Below are 21,747 nucleotides of genomic sequence, written 5' to 3'. Positions count from 1 at the left end.
TATGTAAATGTATTTAAGAAGCTTTTGATAGGAAGCTGATACACAAGGGCAGAAATAATACTTTCTGGCAATACACACTCTATATTCTATTAATACGAATTTATTTTTGCACAGTTCCATTCCAGTATCTCAGGCAAATGATTTATCTGGCACTTGTTCTGACATTTTCATTACCTTTCTCTAATACCTAAATCTGTGTACTTTGCTACATTAGTATAATCTCTCTGTAATCTGTTAATGGTTAAAAAAGAAGAAAACTCTGCTCCCATTTAATATTTATTCGGCACTATGTGAGGCTATGATGAAAGACCTATTTTTTTCTATTTTCTTTTTTTCTTTTGTAGTTAATATTTATATGTTCTAATTAGTTTTATAGTGTGTCAACTCTTCTCTGCATTTTTTTTCTCAAGTGCTTAAAACTACATCCCAAAGCTATACCTTGTGGCCACTATTTTGGCTCCCAGTACAAGACCCAGCTCATTAATTTAATCTACAAAGTGCTAAGAACTCATGTTTTGAATTAATAAAAAGGTAAGGGAAATACAAAATGAAAATAATCAGAAGTTTATCCTCTAAATGACTATTTTACAGATAACCTATCCCTTTATATAAGTAGATACCATAATAAGACACTAGCTTTTATTATTTTTATCACCATAGATTATAAATCATTGGGGCACTAAGTATTGGGTGCAGTGGAGCTTTAGGTATTGTATAAGAACTGCAACACATTACAGAGACCCAGGATTTCTCTTGCAAAGCCCCTTTGTGCACGCTTTAGCTTATTCTTTTCTTCCCCAAGAAGCAGTGATTTGCAGTTTGCATTTACTCCAGTGAGCGATGTTCTCACATTTCTGTCCCGTCAAACACAGGAGGAACGAGGAAGGGAAAAACTTTTTCAGCTACTAAGGAGAGTGGAATTTAGCTGGCAGATTAAAGTCTATACATTTATGTTTGGACAGACCTGAGTTTCTTATAGAGAATGAAAGAGCAATCTTATACACAGTTATGCTCTTAAAAAGGTTCTTACTCTATACAAATATTTACCTTTAGTCTAACAGAGGCCACAGTCTCTCTGAAGACCTGGGCAGTCATTATTCAAAGAGGCATGAGAAAACTTTGAGAAAACTCAAAGTCAAAGTGTTAGTCACGCTCAGTCTCCTAAATTCATGAATTGCTTGGATAAATAAACTCAGATTCCAAAAATGTCATAGCATATCCTAAAATGTTTAACCCGGACACTACTATAGCTGTATTTGGAAAACATTAACACAATGGATATGCTGATCAATCATATCAAGAAAATGAAAATATTATGCTAAAATATACTATTCACTGAGCAGTTTTCTCTGCAAAACAGGAGTATTATGTTAAAATGATGATGCATCTGCTACTGAAACCTACTCTTTCTTATATATTAATCATTGTCTCCTACACCTCTCCTCCAGTTAACTGGGTTTGAATTCTAGCATGGAAGGGTTTGGGAATTCCATGCAGACCCAGGTCAACATCTTCTGAATATATTTGAAAATAGGACAGCTGAAATAGAGATTCAACATCTGAAGTCCCCTCTGGTCTTCCTGTGCAGAGGTTTCCATGCTAAATTTCATTGTAAATTTCCTCAGAAAAAGAGCCACAGTGGCTTTCGGGAGATAACTTCAAGATAAGAAAAATACTCTGAAGAGCCCCTACTGTACTATAAACCATCAGAGGCTCTTCTGAGAAAACAAGATAAATAAAATATGTTGATTTTTTTACAATTCTAATACCAGCTTCTTGTGGGAAAAGTTTAATTTGTCATGAAAAATTTTGTTGGAATGTGTAGCTTTAATATGCTACTAAGTTATGTTAAAATCTAAGGGATTTACTAGTATTTTTCCTGATAATTTATAAGCCTGATATGAATATGGTCGTCTCATGAACCTGCTACAAATCTATTATTTATTAATAGCACAGAGTAAGAATAATTTTACTTAATCAGTATTAATTCCATTAGTGTCATTGAGCTCTATTAAAATCAGGAATTGTTATAGTATATATTTGCATTTTGAGATTAAATATAAGGATTTTTTGAAAGTCAAACCTATCACATATCTGATAAAACTGAAGCCAGGTTTATAAATGCTTAAGAATTCATTTCCACTGGAATATATATTCATATCTAGCAAGGCACAAGGTAGAGAGAAAAAGGAAAAAAAAAAAGACAAAAAAATGAGAGTAACAATTTCCTTTAAAGCAAAGGCCAAATCTGTGTTACACTGATGTAAGAGGGAAGTGCCCAGATATGTCTGGGCTTCATCAGGTCTTCATGTCAGTCAGATGAATATGGAGTTGGACTGCAAAGTCATGTAAACATGATTCCATAATCTTAGTCTAGAAAGCTGATTTTGATACTCTACATGTTAACATAGTGTTTAGAAAAGAAAAGAAGAAGAAAAAGAAGAAAAGAAAGCATCAGCAACTATAATTGATCCTTAAGGACTGTCCTAAATGCAACTGTTAAATTAGTATTGCCCTAAGTCTTTGAATGTGACACCTCTGTGAAAGGCCTTCTTCAAAAGTATGTAAAAACTTCATAGAGCAGTAAGACAGCCTTCTTTACTTACACCACCCTAGTACCATAGCCCTATACAGAAATGCAAGCTAAAAAATTAATAAATCAAAATATTGAGGAAATACAAAAGGACATACAGATTAACAATAAATTCTCTCCAGATTAGGGCCTATGAGGAAATGCACATACTCAGATCATAGATGTTCAGAATTTTTCTATTTTGAGCATATATGAAATCACATGATGATAAATATCTTTGAAATGCATATATAATAGCTATAATATTAAGTTGAATAACATTGAGTACTCCATTTGTGCCATGAAGGATTTGCTAAAATAAGAATCATTTCAACCTGCGCCTGAAGTCTTATCCTCTGTAACTACCGGAGGCAATGGAATTATAGCAAAAACAACCTGGGTAGTGAGGATGATCATTTTTTAAGTATGCCCAAACCAACTTGTGATTATAATGGCTACATTTTTTAAAAAATATTTAATCTCTAACAAATCTTGTATCACATAATTTAACCCTTCCATATTATGTAGAGACCAATAATGGTGTTATATAAGTATAAGGGGCAATATAAGGTGCTTTAGTAAGCTGAAGCTGTCAAAAGCAGCAATGCTAATTGCCGTTTGCTTCACTTTGGGAAGTCTTCTGTCAGGTTTTGCTGCACGGTAACCGTACAAGTACAAATCTGCTTGATTTCCTTCAAGTAGTTCTTTTCCCAGGTTCATCATGATTAAATGTTTAAGCGGAGACTACAATTCCAACATTTCTGCCTACCTAGAATTACTACATGTTTTATTTTCCAATGAGGGAGTGTGTAGGAATTAAGCTATAGGTAAGGAGAAAAACAAACATTGCTCTAATGCTCTTAGGATTTCACCTTTCACCCCCTCCCATAATACTGGATAGTATCCTAGGTTTACTGCAGTCATATTTGATCATGTAACAGTTTTCCTAACAAAGGAATGCTGTAACATTTAATTTTCCACTTTAATAATAGTGAATAAATCAGCACATAAGCCTTTTGTTCATGTGTGCCCCATAATCTAGATTTACTCTAAATTAAACCAGATGGTGATTGCTTAACTCTTTAGTCTGAAGCTCTTATAGTGCAGGACAACTATTAAATGCAGCTTACTCTGGGGGAATCGAGGTGGATTGTCGTTGACATCCGTCAATGTGATGTTCACGGTGGTGGTCCCTGATAATCCACCCATCTGGCCTCCCATGTCCTTTGCCTGGATAACTACTTGGTACTGCTCCCTGTTTTCTCTGTTCATGTTTGGCAAAGCAGTCCTGATGATGCCTTAAACAAAAACAAAGACAAAAAATGTTATTCATCTCTGTCTGACATGTAGCAGTCTGCTGCATCTTTTTATATTTGTCTGAAATGTATTTCTGATATATGCATTTCAAATTTAAAAGTACGTATTTAAAAGACTATAAACTTTACAGATAGTCTTCAATACAGGCCACCTGTTTCTTTAAAAAGAAAGACTCCCTTCTCATTTTCCATTTCATGTTAAAAATTATGCAATATACTTGTGCAAGACAAAGCTTGTGGTTAAGAAGGACAGCTTTTATTAGTTCCACAAAGAAAAATATAGCCACGTTTGCTAGCACATGAACCCCTTTTTTTTTTTTCCCTTTACTGGAAATAGTCTTACTTAGGTCTTTATACTATCATAGCTATTTAAATAGTTATCACTGTAGAGTGTTTAGTGTTAGCTATAATATACATTTATTCATTATAAGAATTATAAATTATTAGAAGAAAAAAAAAAAGAGGTATTTCATTTCAGTTAGACATTTTAAAAATAAATTCTTTAGGTGATATGGGAACTGTTGTTCATAGTTTATGGTAATTGGAAATAATGACAATGGCAATTTTCCTAACCTGTTTCTGGTTCCACGGAGAAATATGGCTGTCCTTGAAGTATGCTGTAAATGATTCTGGCACTGTTTCCATATGAGGGGTCATCAGCATCAGTGGCTGTAACTTGCACCACAGAAGTACCTGAAGGAAGCAAAGTCGCCTTAGTTCCACAGGAGAGCAGAAGGAGGTCCATGAACTCTAATTTCACACAGATCCCAATGGAAATTTCAGCTACTGTTGACTGGATTTTTTTAATACATTTATTAGCTTATAGCCAACTTCATAAAAACACCCCCTTGTTTCACGGATCTGATTCTAAATAGGTTGACTCCGGATTTGCCTAATTCTACAGCCATGATGAAGACCCTTTGTTAAAGATAAAACCAGCAATGACTGAGCTGAATTCTTATCCTTATATCACCAGGTCATACTCCTGTATTCAGTTCCTGAATTTTCAGAGAATTCATTTATTTATCGTAATAAATCTCTGCTTTTCATTACCAAGAACTGATGTTTTTTTCCCCTTTGGCAAGGGGGAAAGGTTTTATAGCATATTGGCATCACTTGCAGCGACATGACAGGAAAAGATAATTAAATAATTAAAATAGGTCTCAGAACTTGGCATAAGCTCATAGTCAATTCCTCTTACCTTCTAAGTGGAAATGCCGATGGGTATTACTAGAAGAAACATGGTTACATGATACAGTTTGATATCTCTTGGTTCCTTAGAAGGTATTTTTCAAGAGCATTTCTAAATTTTAGTGAAAAAAAAATACTAGAGTTGTTCAAAACATTTAACGTTTGCCCTCATCATCGCCACTTTGAATCAAAATAGTTTCAACATTCTGTTCAATTTTTTCTCACTATCAGAGGAAAAAAATAGCCTATCAAGAAGGTTTCTCCTGTTGTAGCTCCATGTAGTGCAGATATGTTTTTTCTTACATGCAGAAAAGAAATGTGGGGGAAAGAAGGAAAAAAAAAAAAAAAAAGGAAAAGCAAAATAAGTCATCCTATGCAAACAGCTGTCCTAAAAACTGATTCACAGAAACCTCATATTTCTAGCAATAGTAACTAGATATCTATGTTTAAATGTAAATACTGTGTTAAGAAAGTATGTAGAGCTTTTCACTGAATTATTGCCTTGATTCTGAAATTATTTTAAAATTCTTGTTTGTGCTGTCTTTTATGCAGCAAACTACTAGAACATACATATCTTTGCTCCTAAGTAGCAAAGGGTGGAGTGTTGCATGCTTACCAGGAAGGTTAGAACGAAGAACATTTCAGTAACCTAAGTACTGTGATAATGAGTAGAAAGAATAAAACAATCAGAAAAAAAAAAACACTGGCAAATGCCTCATTAATATAGCTATGCTATCTCTTAAATACATATAGCTATAGCACAATCAGCTGGGAATTAAAAGTCCATATTTCAAACTCACAAAAGGTGATATTCATTTTCTCTTTATTACGTGAGACTGTTATTTCCTACTGTTTCTGATTTTCACGTTTCCTTTATATATCCAAATTAACAGTATTTATTTATTAGGAATTAGCATTACATACTTACTCTATTTATATGAGAAGTAATTAAAAATTATCCAGAATCTACTTTGAAGGATAGCTTTGCAGAAAAAAAAAAGGAAAAACAAAAGCAAAGATCCTTTCTAAAGACTTTAAAATCAACAGACAAAAGGTCTTTCTGTTTGCAGCATAACAAGGTCTGCCTCTGGCATTTACCACTTCCTCAGTTACAAGTGCCCAAAGGCATATACGTGCTTGCTGTTTTAACGTGTATGTGCTAAAAGGGCAAGGGCACAGCTACACTGCTTCTGCGCATCATTCAGGTTGCCCAAGTCAATGCTTTGATTTTGGCCTTTGCTCATAAGAGGGACATGCTGCCCGTGCATGTACCAGGGCGCCAGGGCATTCATGTAAGGAACCTGACAGAAATTGCGCAGAGGAGTGTGTTAGATGGGAGCATGTGCCAGACCACTGGTGCACTTGATCTCCCTCCAGTCCAGTCAATCTAGGAAAATAACAGAGCTCAATTTGAATGTAGCAGCCATGTTGTTTCTGCCTTGTCTGCCCATTTATTTAATTTGACACAAAATGCTTTCCAGGCCATTCACATTATGTAGACACCTCATGAATGATTGCTTCGGTGCTGCTTAGCCTCCTGCCTGTATAGTTACTTTTTGCGAGCATCTATTTCTTACCTGCTACCCTATAATAAAATATTTCAAAAACTTTACTCATTTTTATATATCAAATATTTGCATCTCCTATACTTTCTCTTTGTTTACTATATAAATTTAGTGAAGAATACTCAAAAAGCCTATTAGGCCTTCTGGATTTACACATTTTTAGTTTTAAATAACTTTTCATCTTTAAAATATTTTCATTTTTAAGTAATTTCAAGCTTAGCTATCCTGAGGGAATGGTACTATTAACTCCATTATAATGTTTCCCTCAACTCTCTCTTCCCTTTCCCTAAGCAATTTCTGTATCTTATCACATATAAGTGAACCTGGAAGCTGTTGCTGGGCAGATGAAGGCTAGAAGAATGAAAAAGCTGGAGAAAAGTTTGAATGTTGCCTGGGTAATGCTAGATGGATTGGTAAGTGGGAGCATAATGGAAGGTGGAAAGTAGGGCTTTGCGGGGAAGCCACTTCAAGAAATGAGGACAAGTTAAAGTAACCAAAGTAAGTCCAGTGATTCTGAGTGAAAAAAAAAAAAAAAAAAAGTATTTGTTGCTCCATTCTGAAACCTGGAATGAACTGGTTAGACTGCTAGGGTAGAAAACCTGAGGTATGGAAAATGATCACATGGATCAGGGTTTACAAAATGCAACGAGAATGCGGCCAAGTCTATGCTACTCTGTCCAGCACTCAGGCCTCGCTCTGTAGTGGAGAAAAGAAAAGCTATATTTTACCTGAGGAGCACAGATTGCTCCTCATGAAGTTGCTAAAAGTTGTATCTTTGGCCTTCAGTATCTAAAAGTACCTGCATTGTTTGACAGGACACGAAAAAAGTGATACATCCTGGAGAATATACTTATTAGTATATTCTCAGACTTATATATCACTCTTATCAGTAATATAATTTTATGCTTGTATACTTCAAAGTATTGTTATAGAATAATCTAGAATTATACAGTGATGATTTAGACCTACTTAATTAACTAATACCTTAAGAAATAAATTCATTTGGCAAATTATTGTAATCTCGCCTGCCAGATTATGTAGTTCTCAGAATGCATATTTGAGCATAATTTTAATGTTTGAATCTCCTTAAAGTCTTAATAATAACTAATATACTTTGCCCTTTTAATAATTAATACACTTTGCCTTTTTAATACTTTCCTTGCAAACATACTCAAACACCATACAAGTATTTATGACTAACCTCACAGTGCATTTACACTGTAGAAATGTTTTATAAGAAATGCTGAAGATAATTAACTGAAAAAACATACAGAGTATCTGTTAAAATTTGAACTTGAAATGTATATTTCCTTACTCTCATGTGAATTAATGTGTTTTGTGTATCAGCAAGATATGAATCAAAATGAATTATCTTTACAAGATTTTTTTCTGCTCTTTCTGGTGGAAAGGTGGGGAGGTATTCACACATATCACCCTGAAATAAACTACTGAATATAACAGAACTGGTAGAGAAATAGTTAAAAAGACTACATATTCATGGAAATTATGTCAGTGAGGTATTTGGTTACTTGTTACTACTATAACTCAGCAAACAATAAACTAGAGGCTGATGCAGTAGATATTTCCAAGTCTTTTCAAATAGAGAAAGAAGGAAATATATATATATATATATATTTTCCCACTTCTTCCCCAGTAAAGCAGAACGTGCTTGTATACTGAAATGATACAGTTTCTGTAAGAAATTTGGAAATGAAATGTAATCATATGCTTTTTTCAAAACCCATCATTATGAGAGACTATTTCAGAAGATTCAAAAGGCTTTGGTGAGAGAATTATTAAAAAAAAAGTATGTGCATATATATATACATAATATATATGTGCACATATATATATGTATGTCTAAGTATATATGTATCTATATTGTAAATAGGAAGCAAGGAAATGTTAGTGCTATGGTATAAATGAGAATATAGCACTGGGAATAGGGGAAATAGCACTAATGAGAGAATGAAAAAAAATGGATAAAAAGCCAAGTAATAGCAGCTATAAATGCTATCTGAAGGGAAAGACAAAAAGCCTGCCACAGGTAGAGATGACAGGCTGACTGTGGGATACCCAACCTACAGATCAGATGTAAACCCAGAGGGAGGCTACGTCATTATGAAGTGCATATTGGTATCCTTAGTGCAGAAGCTGAAAAGACCAGCTAGGGAGGATGACAGCTATTAGAAATGCTAAGAGATCAGAGCCACTGAGACAGTAATTAATAGACAAAGTTGCTTAGCCTTGAAGACACAGGATGGAATAAGGGTGAGGAATGATTACAGAATATCTGGGCTAGAACAGAATAATAGAGAAACATAACATAATAAAGGAAGGGATGTAGTCATAGAAAAGATAAAGAAAGAAAGAAGAACAACCCTCTGGCCTAAATAGGAAAGACTTCTGAAAGATTGCCTAGAAGATGTCAACAGATAGAATCCACAGGAAAGTCATACAGAAGAAAATAGTCTTATCTGCAGCTCTGAAAAGAAGGCCTCAAATGAACAAGAGAGAGACACATGAAGAATATAATGGGTACAAGAGAAGATTATAGGCAGAAATGGAAGAATATTCTAAGTCATAAACTTTGGAAAAAGGGAAAGAACAAAGTGAAAGAGGATAAAGTATCTGGTAATCTATACAAAGACTTCAAGAAAGAAAGATGCCTTCTGAGCTATTGACCTAAATGCAAGATCCTGAAGTTGGCCCATTTATCTCCACCTTTACCGTGATTAACGAGCAGTAGGAGAAGGATGAACAGAACAACAAAGAACTTATGGGCCTTTGTCAAGACAGAGTAATTGATAATAGAAATGTCCAACATTTCCAGGTATCTATCTAGCTAATATCACAGCCTGAGGCAGAATTAAAAAACTGCTCTTTCTTGTCTGAAAGAGACTGGCACATGGCTGCACCGTGTGCCATGGTTTGATATCTTAAGGGGTGTTAGGTACAGTATTAATATTCCTTTTCTTACCTCCTGGTCCTCTTTGCTGTACTTTGTAATACAGGGCGTTTTAGGATGGAGCAAACCCTATACTCCAAGAGGCATACAGATTTCAGTTATTTGAAGCTGATGCTTCCTGCACATTTTTGCTACTTGTGCACTTCTTTTGCTGAAATTGGTAGAGAAACCAAGACATTGGGTAATAGCAGTCTTTTATGAATTGGGAAAGAAAATATTAGTGATTAAAAGTGATTTTTGAATTTACTTGGATATTAACAGATGCATGATGGAATGCTGATGAATATATGCAATCTTGCTGAAAGCTGTAAAATCAAGTGTACAAAGAACAGTTCTGAACATGAGCTAGTTACACTGTATGCCTTCATAGAGTTCAGACTGCCTCTAAGTACCTCAAATTGCAATGAAGAATACGAATAAGCTTACATGGTAACAGGACTACTTGCCTTCTGATATTCAGATGTATGCATTTGGAGTTAATGTGAATATCTTAGCATGTGCTTGCAGTACAGATGTGTCCAAATACAAAATAGTTGAAAAAAGGAGAAATAATTGGCTGTTTTTGTGGGGAACTCCTAGAAAAGATTACACCTACCCATACAAAACAGTTAAAATTAAGTATTGGAATTCAAAGTGCAAACATCAAATTATAGCAGAGGCCTGGGGAATGCAGTCACAGAATGAGGCCCCAAAGGTATTGCAAATTACTGGTCAAATTATGGATTATGACCTGACTTGGTTTTAAGTCATTAAAAAAAAAAAAAAAAAGAATTTGAACTAATGACAAACAAAAAGAAAGGTACAAATGCCCTGCTTTTTGGTTTGCCATTCACCACGTTTTGCTATTCTTACTTAGCAATCATATGCATTATACTTTACAATATAATTGGTTTATATAAATTAGAAATTTAAAGAGCTGTGTGTATGCACGCACTATTGCTTATTGTGTTCCAACTTTTGTGGAAATTGATTCTTTCATTAATTATCTGATCTCATTTCTGAGATCACTGGTTTGCTTAAATTGGAAAATTTAATTAACATTATGAAGAAATGAATCAACTTGATTTCTGAAAAAAATGAAAGATTTTTAAAAATCATGTTATCTATTCATGGACCACAGATAATAACCTGTGCTTTTAGGGATCAGTTATAAAGCTAAAGACAAATTCTACCTGTTACATGATGTGTAGTCTAGTAGCTGAACAACCACATTTAAAAACCCCAGGATGTATTTTACCCTAGTTTCACTTCTGAAATAATTCTTTAAATTATGACTGTTTCATTTTAGAAATTAAGTCTTTTCAATTTAAAACGAATAGTTGTGCAAGATACAGGATGAGCAGTATAAGGATATTTTGATCTTTACCAATCAGTTCAGTATTTTGGATATTTTTCTTATCATTTTTATCTCTTTTCCTTATCTTTGTTGTTGTTCTTGTTGCTGCAGCTGCTGCAGTCCAGCACTTTCAAAATTTGTGTATCACTGTGGACATACTGATACATAGGATACTTTAGAATCATTGAAAAGATACGATAGATATTTGAAAATCCTTCAGAAAAATATCTTCTTTATGTAATTGAGACTGGGAAAATTATGAGTCAATCGATTATAACTAAACATTGAATAACATAATATTTAATGAAAGACATTAAATCCTTTTGTGAAAATTTTCCAAGAATATTTTAAGCTACTGGTATTTATATATAGAAAGAACACAAGGAACCAACTGAATGCTCTAAGATGTCTTTTTTGAACCTACTGTAATCTGCTGTGTGCCTTTCCCTCTAGGAAAAGCAACAGCACTCTTAAAAAATGCTGTGTTAAAATTGCATGGACTTACTGAAGCATGTGGTTGTGGTTATAGAAAAGCTATCAGTAGACAAAAAGATCTGTGTTACGTTTTTGTTCTAGCAGTAAACATTAGAGAAGCTTTTTCCATTCTCCTCTTTAAGGGAACTAGCTTGACTGGATTCCAGTGTAGCACCATCTTATAAGGAATGGAAAATTACTATTATTATGATTCCATACACTTTGTAGAACTTTGCAGGTCCATATCTTTAAGTGATTGTGTACCTTTTGGGTTTTAAACACAATCTAAAGCTCAGGAAAGTACTACAACTCAAATACCTGTATATATACAGCATCTCAAAGTACCGTTTGATCTAGTTCAAGCAGTCATAATTAGTAGTAGTTTCCAATAGAGGTATCAATGACATTGTTTGTTCTCTGAATATTTAGAAGTTAATGTTGTGTCTTCAACTATACAACAATTAGACAATACTACATTTTTAAAAGCAACTACTGCTTATATGTTTTGAGCCTTTCAAAATATTTCCTCAAGATTGTTTGCACTAAGTAATGATTTCTCATATACCAGAATGTGAACGTGATTGAATCTGACTAGTTGGCATGATGCTGACCACAACTTTGCAGTTAAGACAGATAGACAAGAATAAATTGTGCTAACTTCATGTAATAACATTCTGACATGGGCATCAAATACTATTTATCTTAGCTATACTTACTACATAGTCATGGTCAGCAAACTGTAAGCTAATTCAGTTTTCAACAAATGTTTAGTTGATATGAACTGCACAAATGGAGAAGAGCCTTGGAAGACTATGGGGCAGATTCAAGCAAAAATTATTATAGCTTCATCAGAGGCTCCTGGCTGGTGTTACACAGGAAGATATCAAGATCGGCCCATTCATGCCAAGAAATAGATACATCAACAAAAGACATAAGTTTCACCAGTGCAAATTTCTGGCTAATAATTTTGCATTTTGTCTACTCGATCCTTGGGAACAAAGAGAATAATAACAGGTAAGGCTCATCCCTGGGAAACAAAACTAAAGTGCAAAAAAAGAAAGATGAACTGAAAAAAAATGCTCCTTATGCTGCCATGCATGAATAAGTTAAGAACTGAAAGCAAAAAGGGATTCGTCCATACATTCAGAAAATGAATATAAAGAGGAAAGAGGAGAATAAAGAGGATGTCTACCTGGATCAGCAGTGCTTGAGTTAAAAAAAGCCACAAAATTAATGAAAGAATAGGCAGTCTCAATGCTTAGTGCCACTGGGGACTGCTAGTGAAAATGAAAGGAAAAGTTCACTGAGTTTTTGACAAGCTAACTCATTGATCTTATTCAAACAATTCTTAAGGAGGAGATGATTCACCATTAATTATTATCAATTTATATATTCCAAATCATTGTAAATGAATGTTTTAAAGATTATAGGAGATCTGTTTCTGGATTCAATTGTAGTATTTGAACAAATATATGAAAATCTAAAAATACTTAATTCATGAGCTAAAATTCTGGACATGACTGATTCTACAGAGGATAGGGAAATTATTCTTCAAGTAGCATACTTAGAGCAGTCACTTATGCCTCAATATAAGTACTCACCCACTACTGACATTTCAGGAACACTAGCAGTATAAATTTCTTCTGGAAATGTTGGTTCATTGTCATTGATGTCATGGATTTTGATGACAAACTCGGATTCAGGCTCCACTGGTCTCAGAGTTCTTCTGTTTATAGCTTGGGCGCGCAGGGTGTAAAAGGCTTTCTCTTCCCTGTCAATTCTCCGAGTGGCGTGAATGTCACCAGTTTTCTCATCGATAATAAAGAGAGTACCAGCCCCATCTCCCGATAAAATGTATTTGAGGGATCCATCTCCCTTGTCCTGGTCAGAATGAAGCTGAAGTAAAAAACAGAGGAGGAAAATATATTTTAATTAGGAAAAACAAAAGGGTTTTGTAATTACTATTATTTTTATATATTAAATCATTCTGCATGCAACAAGCAAGATTAACACCGACAAAACGGTCATGTTCAGTCCCCATTGACTTGTAATCTTGATATACTAAGTCCAAGAATCTTTTAGCTTGACTGCCGTGGCAGATTTTACTTTTGCAGCAACACCTGTTCTCTACTATGAAACCTTTGCACCACAAATCTTCAAGAAGGGTTTTATGTTAATGCTGACCTTTTCCTTCCTTGAAGAGATCCTATTAAAAATTCACAACCTGCTGTGTTAGTTGTAAATTAACTAAGCAGATAAAGAACATGGCAGAATACATGACAATTAAGGAAAATAGAACAACTGGTTCCATGTCATACTATTTTTTTTTTATTTCATATTATTTACATTTCCCTACATTGCAAAACATTTCATTTTGAGTCATTATCACTTTCTCTCCATGAACTAGTATAAATAGCTTACAGGAAAGAAATAGATTTATTAAGCATTCAGTATTGATTTAATACCCATTATCATCTAAGTAATATGCACATCTTCCACTGCTAATGACCTTTAGTACTGAACAATCTATAATTAAAAAAATATTCTGTTACATTACTTTGGTTAGTACAATAATGTGGTTAGCTCATTTGATTCTTTAGATGCATTTACTTACTATTATTTCTCTCATCACTTTTTACAAAGATCCTTGCAAGCTCATTGATTTCATAACTAACTGAAAGAAACTGGCATTTAGATTTCTCTTCAGCTGAAAGTGTATACGTTATTTATTTTGTGGTTCAGCAGAAGGGTCACATCAGGTAGAATTTTGATTAATTTTTAAAACTTTTTGACTATTCCTGATTTTATGCATGAAATAATAGGAAAAGCATTTTATAGCTTATGAACAACATATGTAGACACATGAAAAACAAAGATTATAAGCTACCAATTAATAAGCACCATATATTTTATATATTATATTTTATATAAAAATAATTTTATATTAAAAATTAACTGTATTCACGAGGAAAACGAGGAGTAGACTAGGTTAGCCAGATCCATTTCAACAAACTACTACTAGAATTTGAAATGACTTGCAGGCCAGATGAGACTAAGATTTGCAATACTTATTTCTATTTGAGTTTCTGATGCAGAAGTCATTTTATGAATTTTCAGTTATTACTGTACTTATAACTAGAGATCAGAATACGACTATACGAACAAACCGATCTTTAGTCTGAATTCCTACTTTAGACATTAATTCAGTAAAATTCATTTTTTGGTCTTATTCTGTTAATGTATACAGGATACTCCACTATGGGGTATATAGTTCTTTTTGCATTCTTCACCAAATGGTGGAGTACTCCATTATTACCTCAGTAAATACATATTTACTCTCCTACTTTTTACTGAAGTCATTTTTATTTCTGTAATCTGGAAAACATTTTTCAAACTTTCTTCTGCAATATATGTTTTAATCGGAATATCACAATAGCAATGGGACCTTGATATATTACGGAATTAATCTATATTTATTTAAAAATACTGAATGTCCCCACATTTTGAGCGGTGGTGTCAAAGGTAAGTTTAATCTATAATTGTATTGGACATGCAATACCAAAATATCCCTGTGGACACATTCACAATTTTGCTTTAGTTTTCTACAGCATGTATTATAATAGCACCTTTACAGATACTTTGTAAAATAATCATAGTAATAATACTTTCTGTAAAAATGATCTCAAAAGAAAGGTTAATTTTTGAAACATAATCCAAAAAATGAGGAAACCTAGAGGTAGTTAACCAACAGAATTCAGAACTGGGAGTAAAGCATCAGTCACCCAGAGTATGTTTGCTCTGAAGATCATCAGAAAAAAAAATGATATAGAATTCTCACAATGAAGAAATTTATTTCAAACACCATGAAATGAACTATTAAATAATGTGGCTGTTTAATATTGCTTGCACTCATCCTAAAAGGCCTTCAGGTCTTCATGATGTCCTTTTTTTAAAATATATCTTTTCCAAAACATATGTCCTATGTAGTATTCCCTTTGTTGCCAGTTTCAACTGTCTCAAATTCAAGACAGGTTTTATTCATCTCATTCAGAGATTTTAATTAATTTACTTTAAGTTAATTCACTTATTTCAATTAATCTTTATGGTAACATTTAAAGCAACACTCTTCTGTGATGCAAGAGTTTGCACTGAGTTTTAATGAGACATGTCACATTTGATTTTCTCAGTTATACTGACAGTTTGCAAGTTCTGAGCTATTGTGTGTTATTTAAAAGAGGAGAGAGGTGGGAAGAAAAAATACACATCTCACTATGGAAATTTTTGTAAGACTAGGGAAGATAAAGGGAGAACAAAGTGAAAAGGAAGCATAACAAGAACTGTAAGATGAGGAGAGAATTGAAATTCTTGTACTTGCCGAGAAGAATGAGACAAACAAAAATGAAAACCTCCACTTCGCATAGCATTTGCAGGTTAGATTCATTTACATCTAACTGATTCTTTAGCCAAATGAGATAATAAAACCACTGTCTCCAGTTCTGTGAAAAAAAGCCTATAATAGTTCCTTGCTGCTCTAGTACTTGTTTAGAGCAGTAACAGTTAAATTAAAATGAATTATATTGTTAGTGACCACAAACTAGAGACTAATTGAACCTCATACACCAAAGAGCTCTTACATGAGCAGATATCTGTGTTCCCTTCCAGCCTTATCGTAATAAATATTGCCCCTTCCTCAGCTGCAGACTGAAAGTAAAGAGCTGGCATGGTTGCTGTAGCGCCATTACTTTCTTAATTGGCCTAGTGCCTTCTCTATAAGACTAGATAAAAAAAGACAGAAGGCTAAAGATAAAACAATCCTGACCTAAGTGTATACTCTAAGGTAAATTCAGGTTCACTTCAATGAAGAAGTGAACTAAAGAAAAAACATCCTTTGGCCCTGACATCCACCCAGCTTGATGTTGCATGTGCTGCACACCTGCTTCCAATGAGCAACCGGACTATGGTATTCGGGTTGAAGTGTATCAAATAAGACTTTTTCTCAAAGTTTTTTTATTATTATTTCTTTGTTTATTTTTAATGCATATATTCTTTGTTTTTTGTCTGGCTAATTCTGCAGCATCACATCTGTACTAAATATTGTGTAAATAGTTACCTGGCTTCCAAAAAGATTTCTCTATTCCACCAGGCCTAGAAAGACTACTATGCTGAAACAAAATATATTTTTCATTTATTGAAGTCAGAGGAGCCTTTTGCATTTGAAATTTTTGTATTTCATTTCCTCTCTTTTGTTTATTTGTTTATTTTTTAAGAAAAAATATATTAATCCTCATGCCCTCTGCATTAATAAATACAATCAAAGAGGTAATTAAGAAGCAATTTTAGGTAATTTTTTTAGCTAACGAGAATGTTTTTGTTATAACTTATATATGACTTCCTAAAGGAGTTTAGGTATAAACCAAATAGCCATTAAAACAACATTAAATTTTTATATATCTTAATACACAATTTCATTGCACATAAACAGCATTAAATTATTTTCCTTTGAAACACATGCAGAACACCATTAACATCAGTGTTGCTTATTTCCTTTTGCCTATTGCTGGTGGCTATATAAAAACACATTAAATAATATTGCCTTTGTTTCCAAATAAAATCACTGTAATATGTAAAACGTTAAGAGCTAACATCTTCCGCCTCTGTTGTGTTCATTTTCTTCTTATGAATAGTCTAGAGACAAATGTATGTGCATCTTCAGAGCAGGTATAATTATGTGGAACAACAAACATGCCACAGAGAATTGAGTGACCGAGTATACCAAACAAGATGTGGCAACAGTCATTTACGATGGAGAATATATATCAGAATTAAAGAATAGGAAACATTAAAAGAAGATTTTAATAATCTCCAAATCAATGATATCCGTGATAAAACAGTGCTGTGGTTAAATTTAATACTCAGAAAGGGAGAGGAGAGGAGGAAAGAGAAGAGACAGCCATATTTCTCATAAGCTTCTTTTTGCCTCAAGAAACTACTGCTGAATGTGAACTGAGGCTATATTTAATATTATAAGTTTTCAAACAACGAATAACTAAAATGACTTAGATCAAGCCTGAATTCATTTTAATTCCGAGTGAGGTCAATGGTGCTACTCGTTCGATAGGTATATATTGATGTTTTGTAACCCTACAGTGATACTCAAAGTATCAGTGCTATATTTTTGAGGAGAGGTAATATATGCATAAGTCTTTACATTTAACTCACATTTCATTTGCCCATCAAGCTTAAGTCATTCATTTCATTAAGTTAAAAAATCCATTATTCTAGAAAAAATATTTAAGAAAAATCCCAAAGATATACCAATAATTAAGTAGAGAAGATATAATTTAAAACATTATGTACATTTGCACGAGGAAATTTAACTTAATTGTTTTTTCACCAAGACCAGGTAACTATATTTAAAATATAAATTAAATGTCACCTACCAATAATAAGCAGCAACTTTTATCATACTGTAAGATATCAAAATGATCAAACTCTGAAAAAAATCCAGGCAAAGGCCAGGGATGTTATGTGTATATATGCAGACAGTATCATCAACCCAGGAAACCGTATTCCATGTCTACCTTTAAAGGGTATGGAAAGAGCAAGAAGCCCGTCTCGATCTCTGCTGCTACAAATTAAGAGCTGTCCTCCATATTAATTACTTTTCCTTAAAGTCTTAATTGCTGTTTTCAGCAATTTACTCCAAGTACTACATCATTGATTAAAAATTGTGTGAACTCTGGTTGCTGTTTGATAGGCCAAGTCAAAACTTCCATAAAGCCTCTATGCCATTTGCATATCAGGTTTTTGGGGAAAAAATAAAGAAATCTTGTATCAGCATAAATTACTGCTTTACCATTTCCCTAAAAATCACCATTCTTTATCTTCTTCTCTGTGAAATTGCAGAGATTTTGCATCCTCTTTTTTTTTTTTTTTCCCACGGTTAGGCTGAGCTTCATGAAGATTTGGTTCTTCTTGCTCTGTGTGCTTTTAGCTCCTTTTTTTAATGAAAATAATTCTACACAGTATTTGGAAAAAAAAAAAGAAAGAAAAAAAAAGAAAAAGACTAATCCTCTTCTATGATATGGAGCATTGCAAGGAACTTGAAAATAGTACATCTTGCTCTGTCAGGTTTTTCTATACCACATTGTTCCCTCTTCCTCACAAACACACCAGCACTACTGAAAGCCTTGCAATTATTCTCAAATCTTTCTCAAAGCTTTCTTAATCCCATACTTCTCATTACTATACTCCTCAGTGGTCCTCTAGCCATTACATCTCTTTTACTTGCATTTTTGTAGCAAACATGCCACTCCCGACTGAGTGAGTGGTCTGCCTAAGACATCCTGCTGATCGCTAAGATATTTCCAAATTATTTCAGGAACCTTTTATTGCAATAGTATTCTCAGGTATGCATCACAGTAGGAAAACATAGCAACATAGCACAACAGCAACATAAGTAACAGATAGTTTTGCAGAACAAATGGAGTGGAAACGTCTGTGAAATTTTTCAAGCAAAAAATGATTAAGACTTTAACAAAGCCTTGATCTTTCCTGATTCCTTCCTCTCATAGATGCTTTTATCTGCTATAGAACTTGTCCCCTTTTGGTCTCTGCTGCTCAGCATACTCCATTTGTCACTTAAATTTAGCATTTCTTAATTAGCTGCATTTCATTAAAAATTTTTCTGAATTTTAATAACCCAGTCTGAAGCACTGTGTAACTCTAAGTATCCTTTTTGCTTTCTTTCTAAAAATGAATTGTTTCTTGATGTATTCTTAAATTCCCACTCTTTAAATATATATATAAAAAATCATTAGAACATCTCCATTTGCTTTGCAATATCCTACAAGATTACATTCTTCAGTTTTCTCACTGTGCCAAAATGCGATCAGCTGAAATAACTAGACAATTTATAAGCATCATTGCCTAGGGAGTATCAGTTGTTAATTTTTATACTGGGTCCAAAACAGCAATTCTGAACTTCTGGAACCACACTATTACGGGTGCTCTTTCCACTCATTTTATGAGTGGAAAATAAAAATAATTTTGCTCAGTGAATCGTATTTCCTGAAGGTCCCAATTGCAATGGATTCCAAAACCAAAAGTGAACATAAATCCAGATACTTAGATATTTTAAATTAGGCATATTCTACGTCAAATATCATATCAGAGAAAAGGATATGTACAGTTCTCATTGGAAGATAGAGTTCTTAATACAGAAAGAAGAAAACTCCATGCAACTTTATGTCTCTACATATCTAATGTAATGTATTCTTCTAATCACTATATTATAGCATATGCCTTTCTAAATAGCATATAATTACAAAAGCAATTGTAGGAAGAAAACCCCCAAAAGCATTTACATAAAACAAAACAATTTCTAATTTTTACGTAGTGCTTTAGGATGAGGAAGAGAGAGAGTTACATGATCCCTTCTGTATCATGTAACCTACTTTAACAATTACTCGAAATGGTAACCTTGCCAACTTCTACAATGTAGTGGTTGAACAACTGTAGTTTTAGTCTGAAATATTCCAAAGCATAAAGCCTAATCACTATTTCCAGACTTGTCATCTTAAAAAATATATATATATAGTAATAATAATGGTGAGAGAGCATACACCTTTCTGCCTTTATGGAAATGATTCAAGAAAAGCTAATTCTGTAATTCTGTATGGGCCTGTATTGTTTGGATTGTAAATCCAGGTAGCCAATCTACACTATAGACCAAGGCATAGAGTATCAGTATAATATAATAATATAGTATAATCAGCATCAGCTTCAAGAAGCATGACTTCTTTACAACTAAGAATAGATGAATAAGAAGAGATGGAGAGAATTGTGATGGAGCACTGAAGTTTGGTGTTTAATTTTTAGATCTTCTTAGAAGTATCTTTAATTTTCTTTCTTTCTCACAAATGTTAAGGTTCAAGATACTTCTGTATTAGAGTTCAGACAGTTATATTTCTTAGCTACATTTATTTGCTGCAACAGCATAGGCTATCAAGAACATCCCAGAACTCATCTTTTCCACTTTCAAGTTTTCATGCAGTCAGTTTGGATATGCCTTTTAAAAGGCCAAGCCACTTAATTTCACATTAATGCCCTTCTAAGCAATTAGGTGTTCACAGACATGTCAGGTGTATTTCGCCTCAGCCCAAACTTCCAGTCTGGTGGAATGGACAGAAATATAGTCTCCGAGAACACAAGGTGAGACTTTTGTTCTCAAATGTTAACAGCCTCAACCGGGTGAGGGTCGCGCATTAAAACTGCTACAGACCAAAATGTAGTCAAAACAGATGGCAACAGTCTCCCACAGCAACTGTCTTTTAAGCACTCTCAAACACACAGCTGTGAAAAAAATCAGTAAACATAAATAATATGGTGTGAGGAAGTTACAGGAAAAAGACTGGGAGGATATTTCTTTACTCTCAAGAAAAGAAGATGAGAAAAAAAAAAAGCTACTTAGTTCACTAGGGACTATTGATACATTGATTTTATAACTACATAAAACCTCAAAACAGAAGGCATTGGGGGCTCAGATAAAACTTGCTGTCATAGTCTTTTGCGTTCAGCATGTTTTAGTTATCTCCGTGGACAAAAACACTTAAAAATATAGGGCAAGACTTCCAGCAGAAAGACATTTTAAAAGGGTAAACATCAACTTTTAACTTCTTAGAACTGTCTCCCTCATGGGTATTTTGTCACAAGTTACCAATCTTCCCTTAGTATTACCCCCAGAAATTCCTTGTTATCTTTGTATATAGGATATTTAAAAGGTCATCTGCATCTGTTTTTTTTTTTTTTAAGAAAAGAATAGAAAAGCAAAAGCCCCTTAAGCATCCACCTTTGAATTGCTCTTGAAAGTAGCTATTTATACATTTATCATTTCAGACAAGGTGTAGGTCAAACATTTATAAAGCTCCCTTTTCTATTATGCCTTTTAATTCCTCCAGTGAATGGATGCACTGTGATGAAGTGGGCTCTACTTTTCCTCAGCTATGACTCTGAATACAAAACATCTCAGTTTAATCAGTTCTTTCCTTATTGGAATATCTTTCTTTGACAAGCAGATATAATTTTAAAGTTGAAAGAGAAATTGAGCTGAAAGGAATTGGGAAGTCCAGGTCTATCTGTTTCTTATACTGTTTTGAAGCATGATAGCATTTTATATGCAGTGCATAATCCTGTGCAAACTTTGAGTTTGGAAAACCCCCAAGAGGACTGTAATTATCCTGCATGAAGACAGTAAAATGGATCTTACTCATGACTGTACACCTGATAGAAGGATCCCAAAGCTTAGATTATCTACCCTCTAAATC

At 33.7% G+C, this 21,747-nt stretch overlaps 1 protein-coding gene and 1 long non-coding RNA gene across 4 annotated transcripts in view; one reads left to right on the top strand and one right to left on the bottom strand.

Moving 5' to 3' along the window:
* Nucleotides 1-21,747, bottom strand: part of CDH10 (cadherin 10) — an 81,362-nt gene that overhangs the window by 18,069 nt on the left and 41,546 nt on the right. For all 3 annotated transcript variants that reach the window (XM_088525028.1, XM_010227276.2, XM_088525029.1), the window contains exons 3-5: nt 13,024-13,318; nt 4,462-4,581; nt 3,703-3,870 (exon numbers count right to left, since the gene is read on the bottom strand). In XM_088525028.1, coding sequence (XP_088381154.1) covers nt 3,703-3,870; nt 4,462-4,581; nt 13,024-13,318 — 583 coding nt within the window. The remainder of the gene's footprint in view (nt 1-3,702; nt 3,871-4,461; nt 4,582-13,023; nt 13,319-21,747) is intronic.
* The window catches only part of LOC148594630 (uncharacterized), a 76,301-nt gene that overhangs the window by 21,696 nt on the left and 32,858 nt on the right, over nt 1-21,747 (top strand). The window lies entirely within an intron of this gene.

This window comes from Tinamus guttatus, unplaced genomic scaffold (assembly GCF_059628265.1).
Source record: "Tinamus guttatus ecotype Peru unplaced genomic scaffold, ASM5962826v1 Tinamus_guttatus_pri_ptg000222l, whole genome shotgun sequence".
Taxonomy (NCBI): Eukaryota; Metazoa; Chordata; class Aves; order Tinamiformes; family Tinamidae; genus Tinamus; species Tinamus guttatus.
Note: the sequence above shows the minus strand (reverse complement) of the source record. Positions and strands in the feature narration are given on the sequence as shown.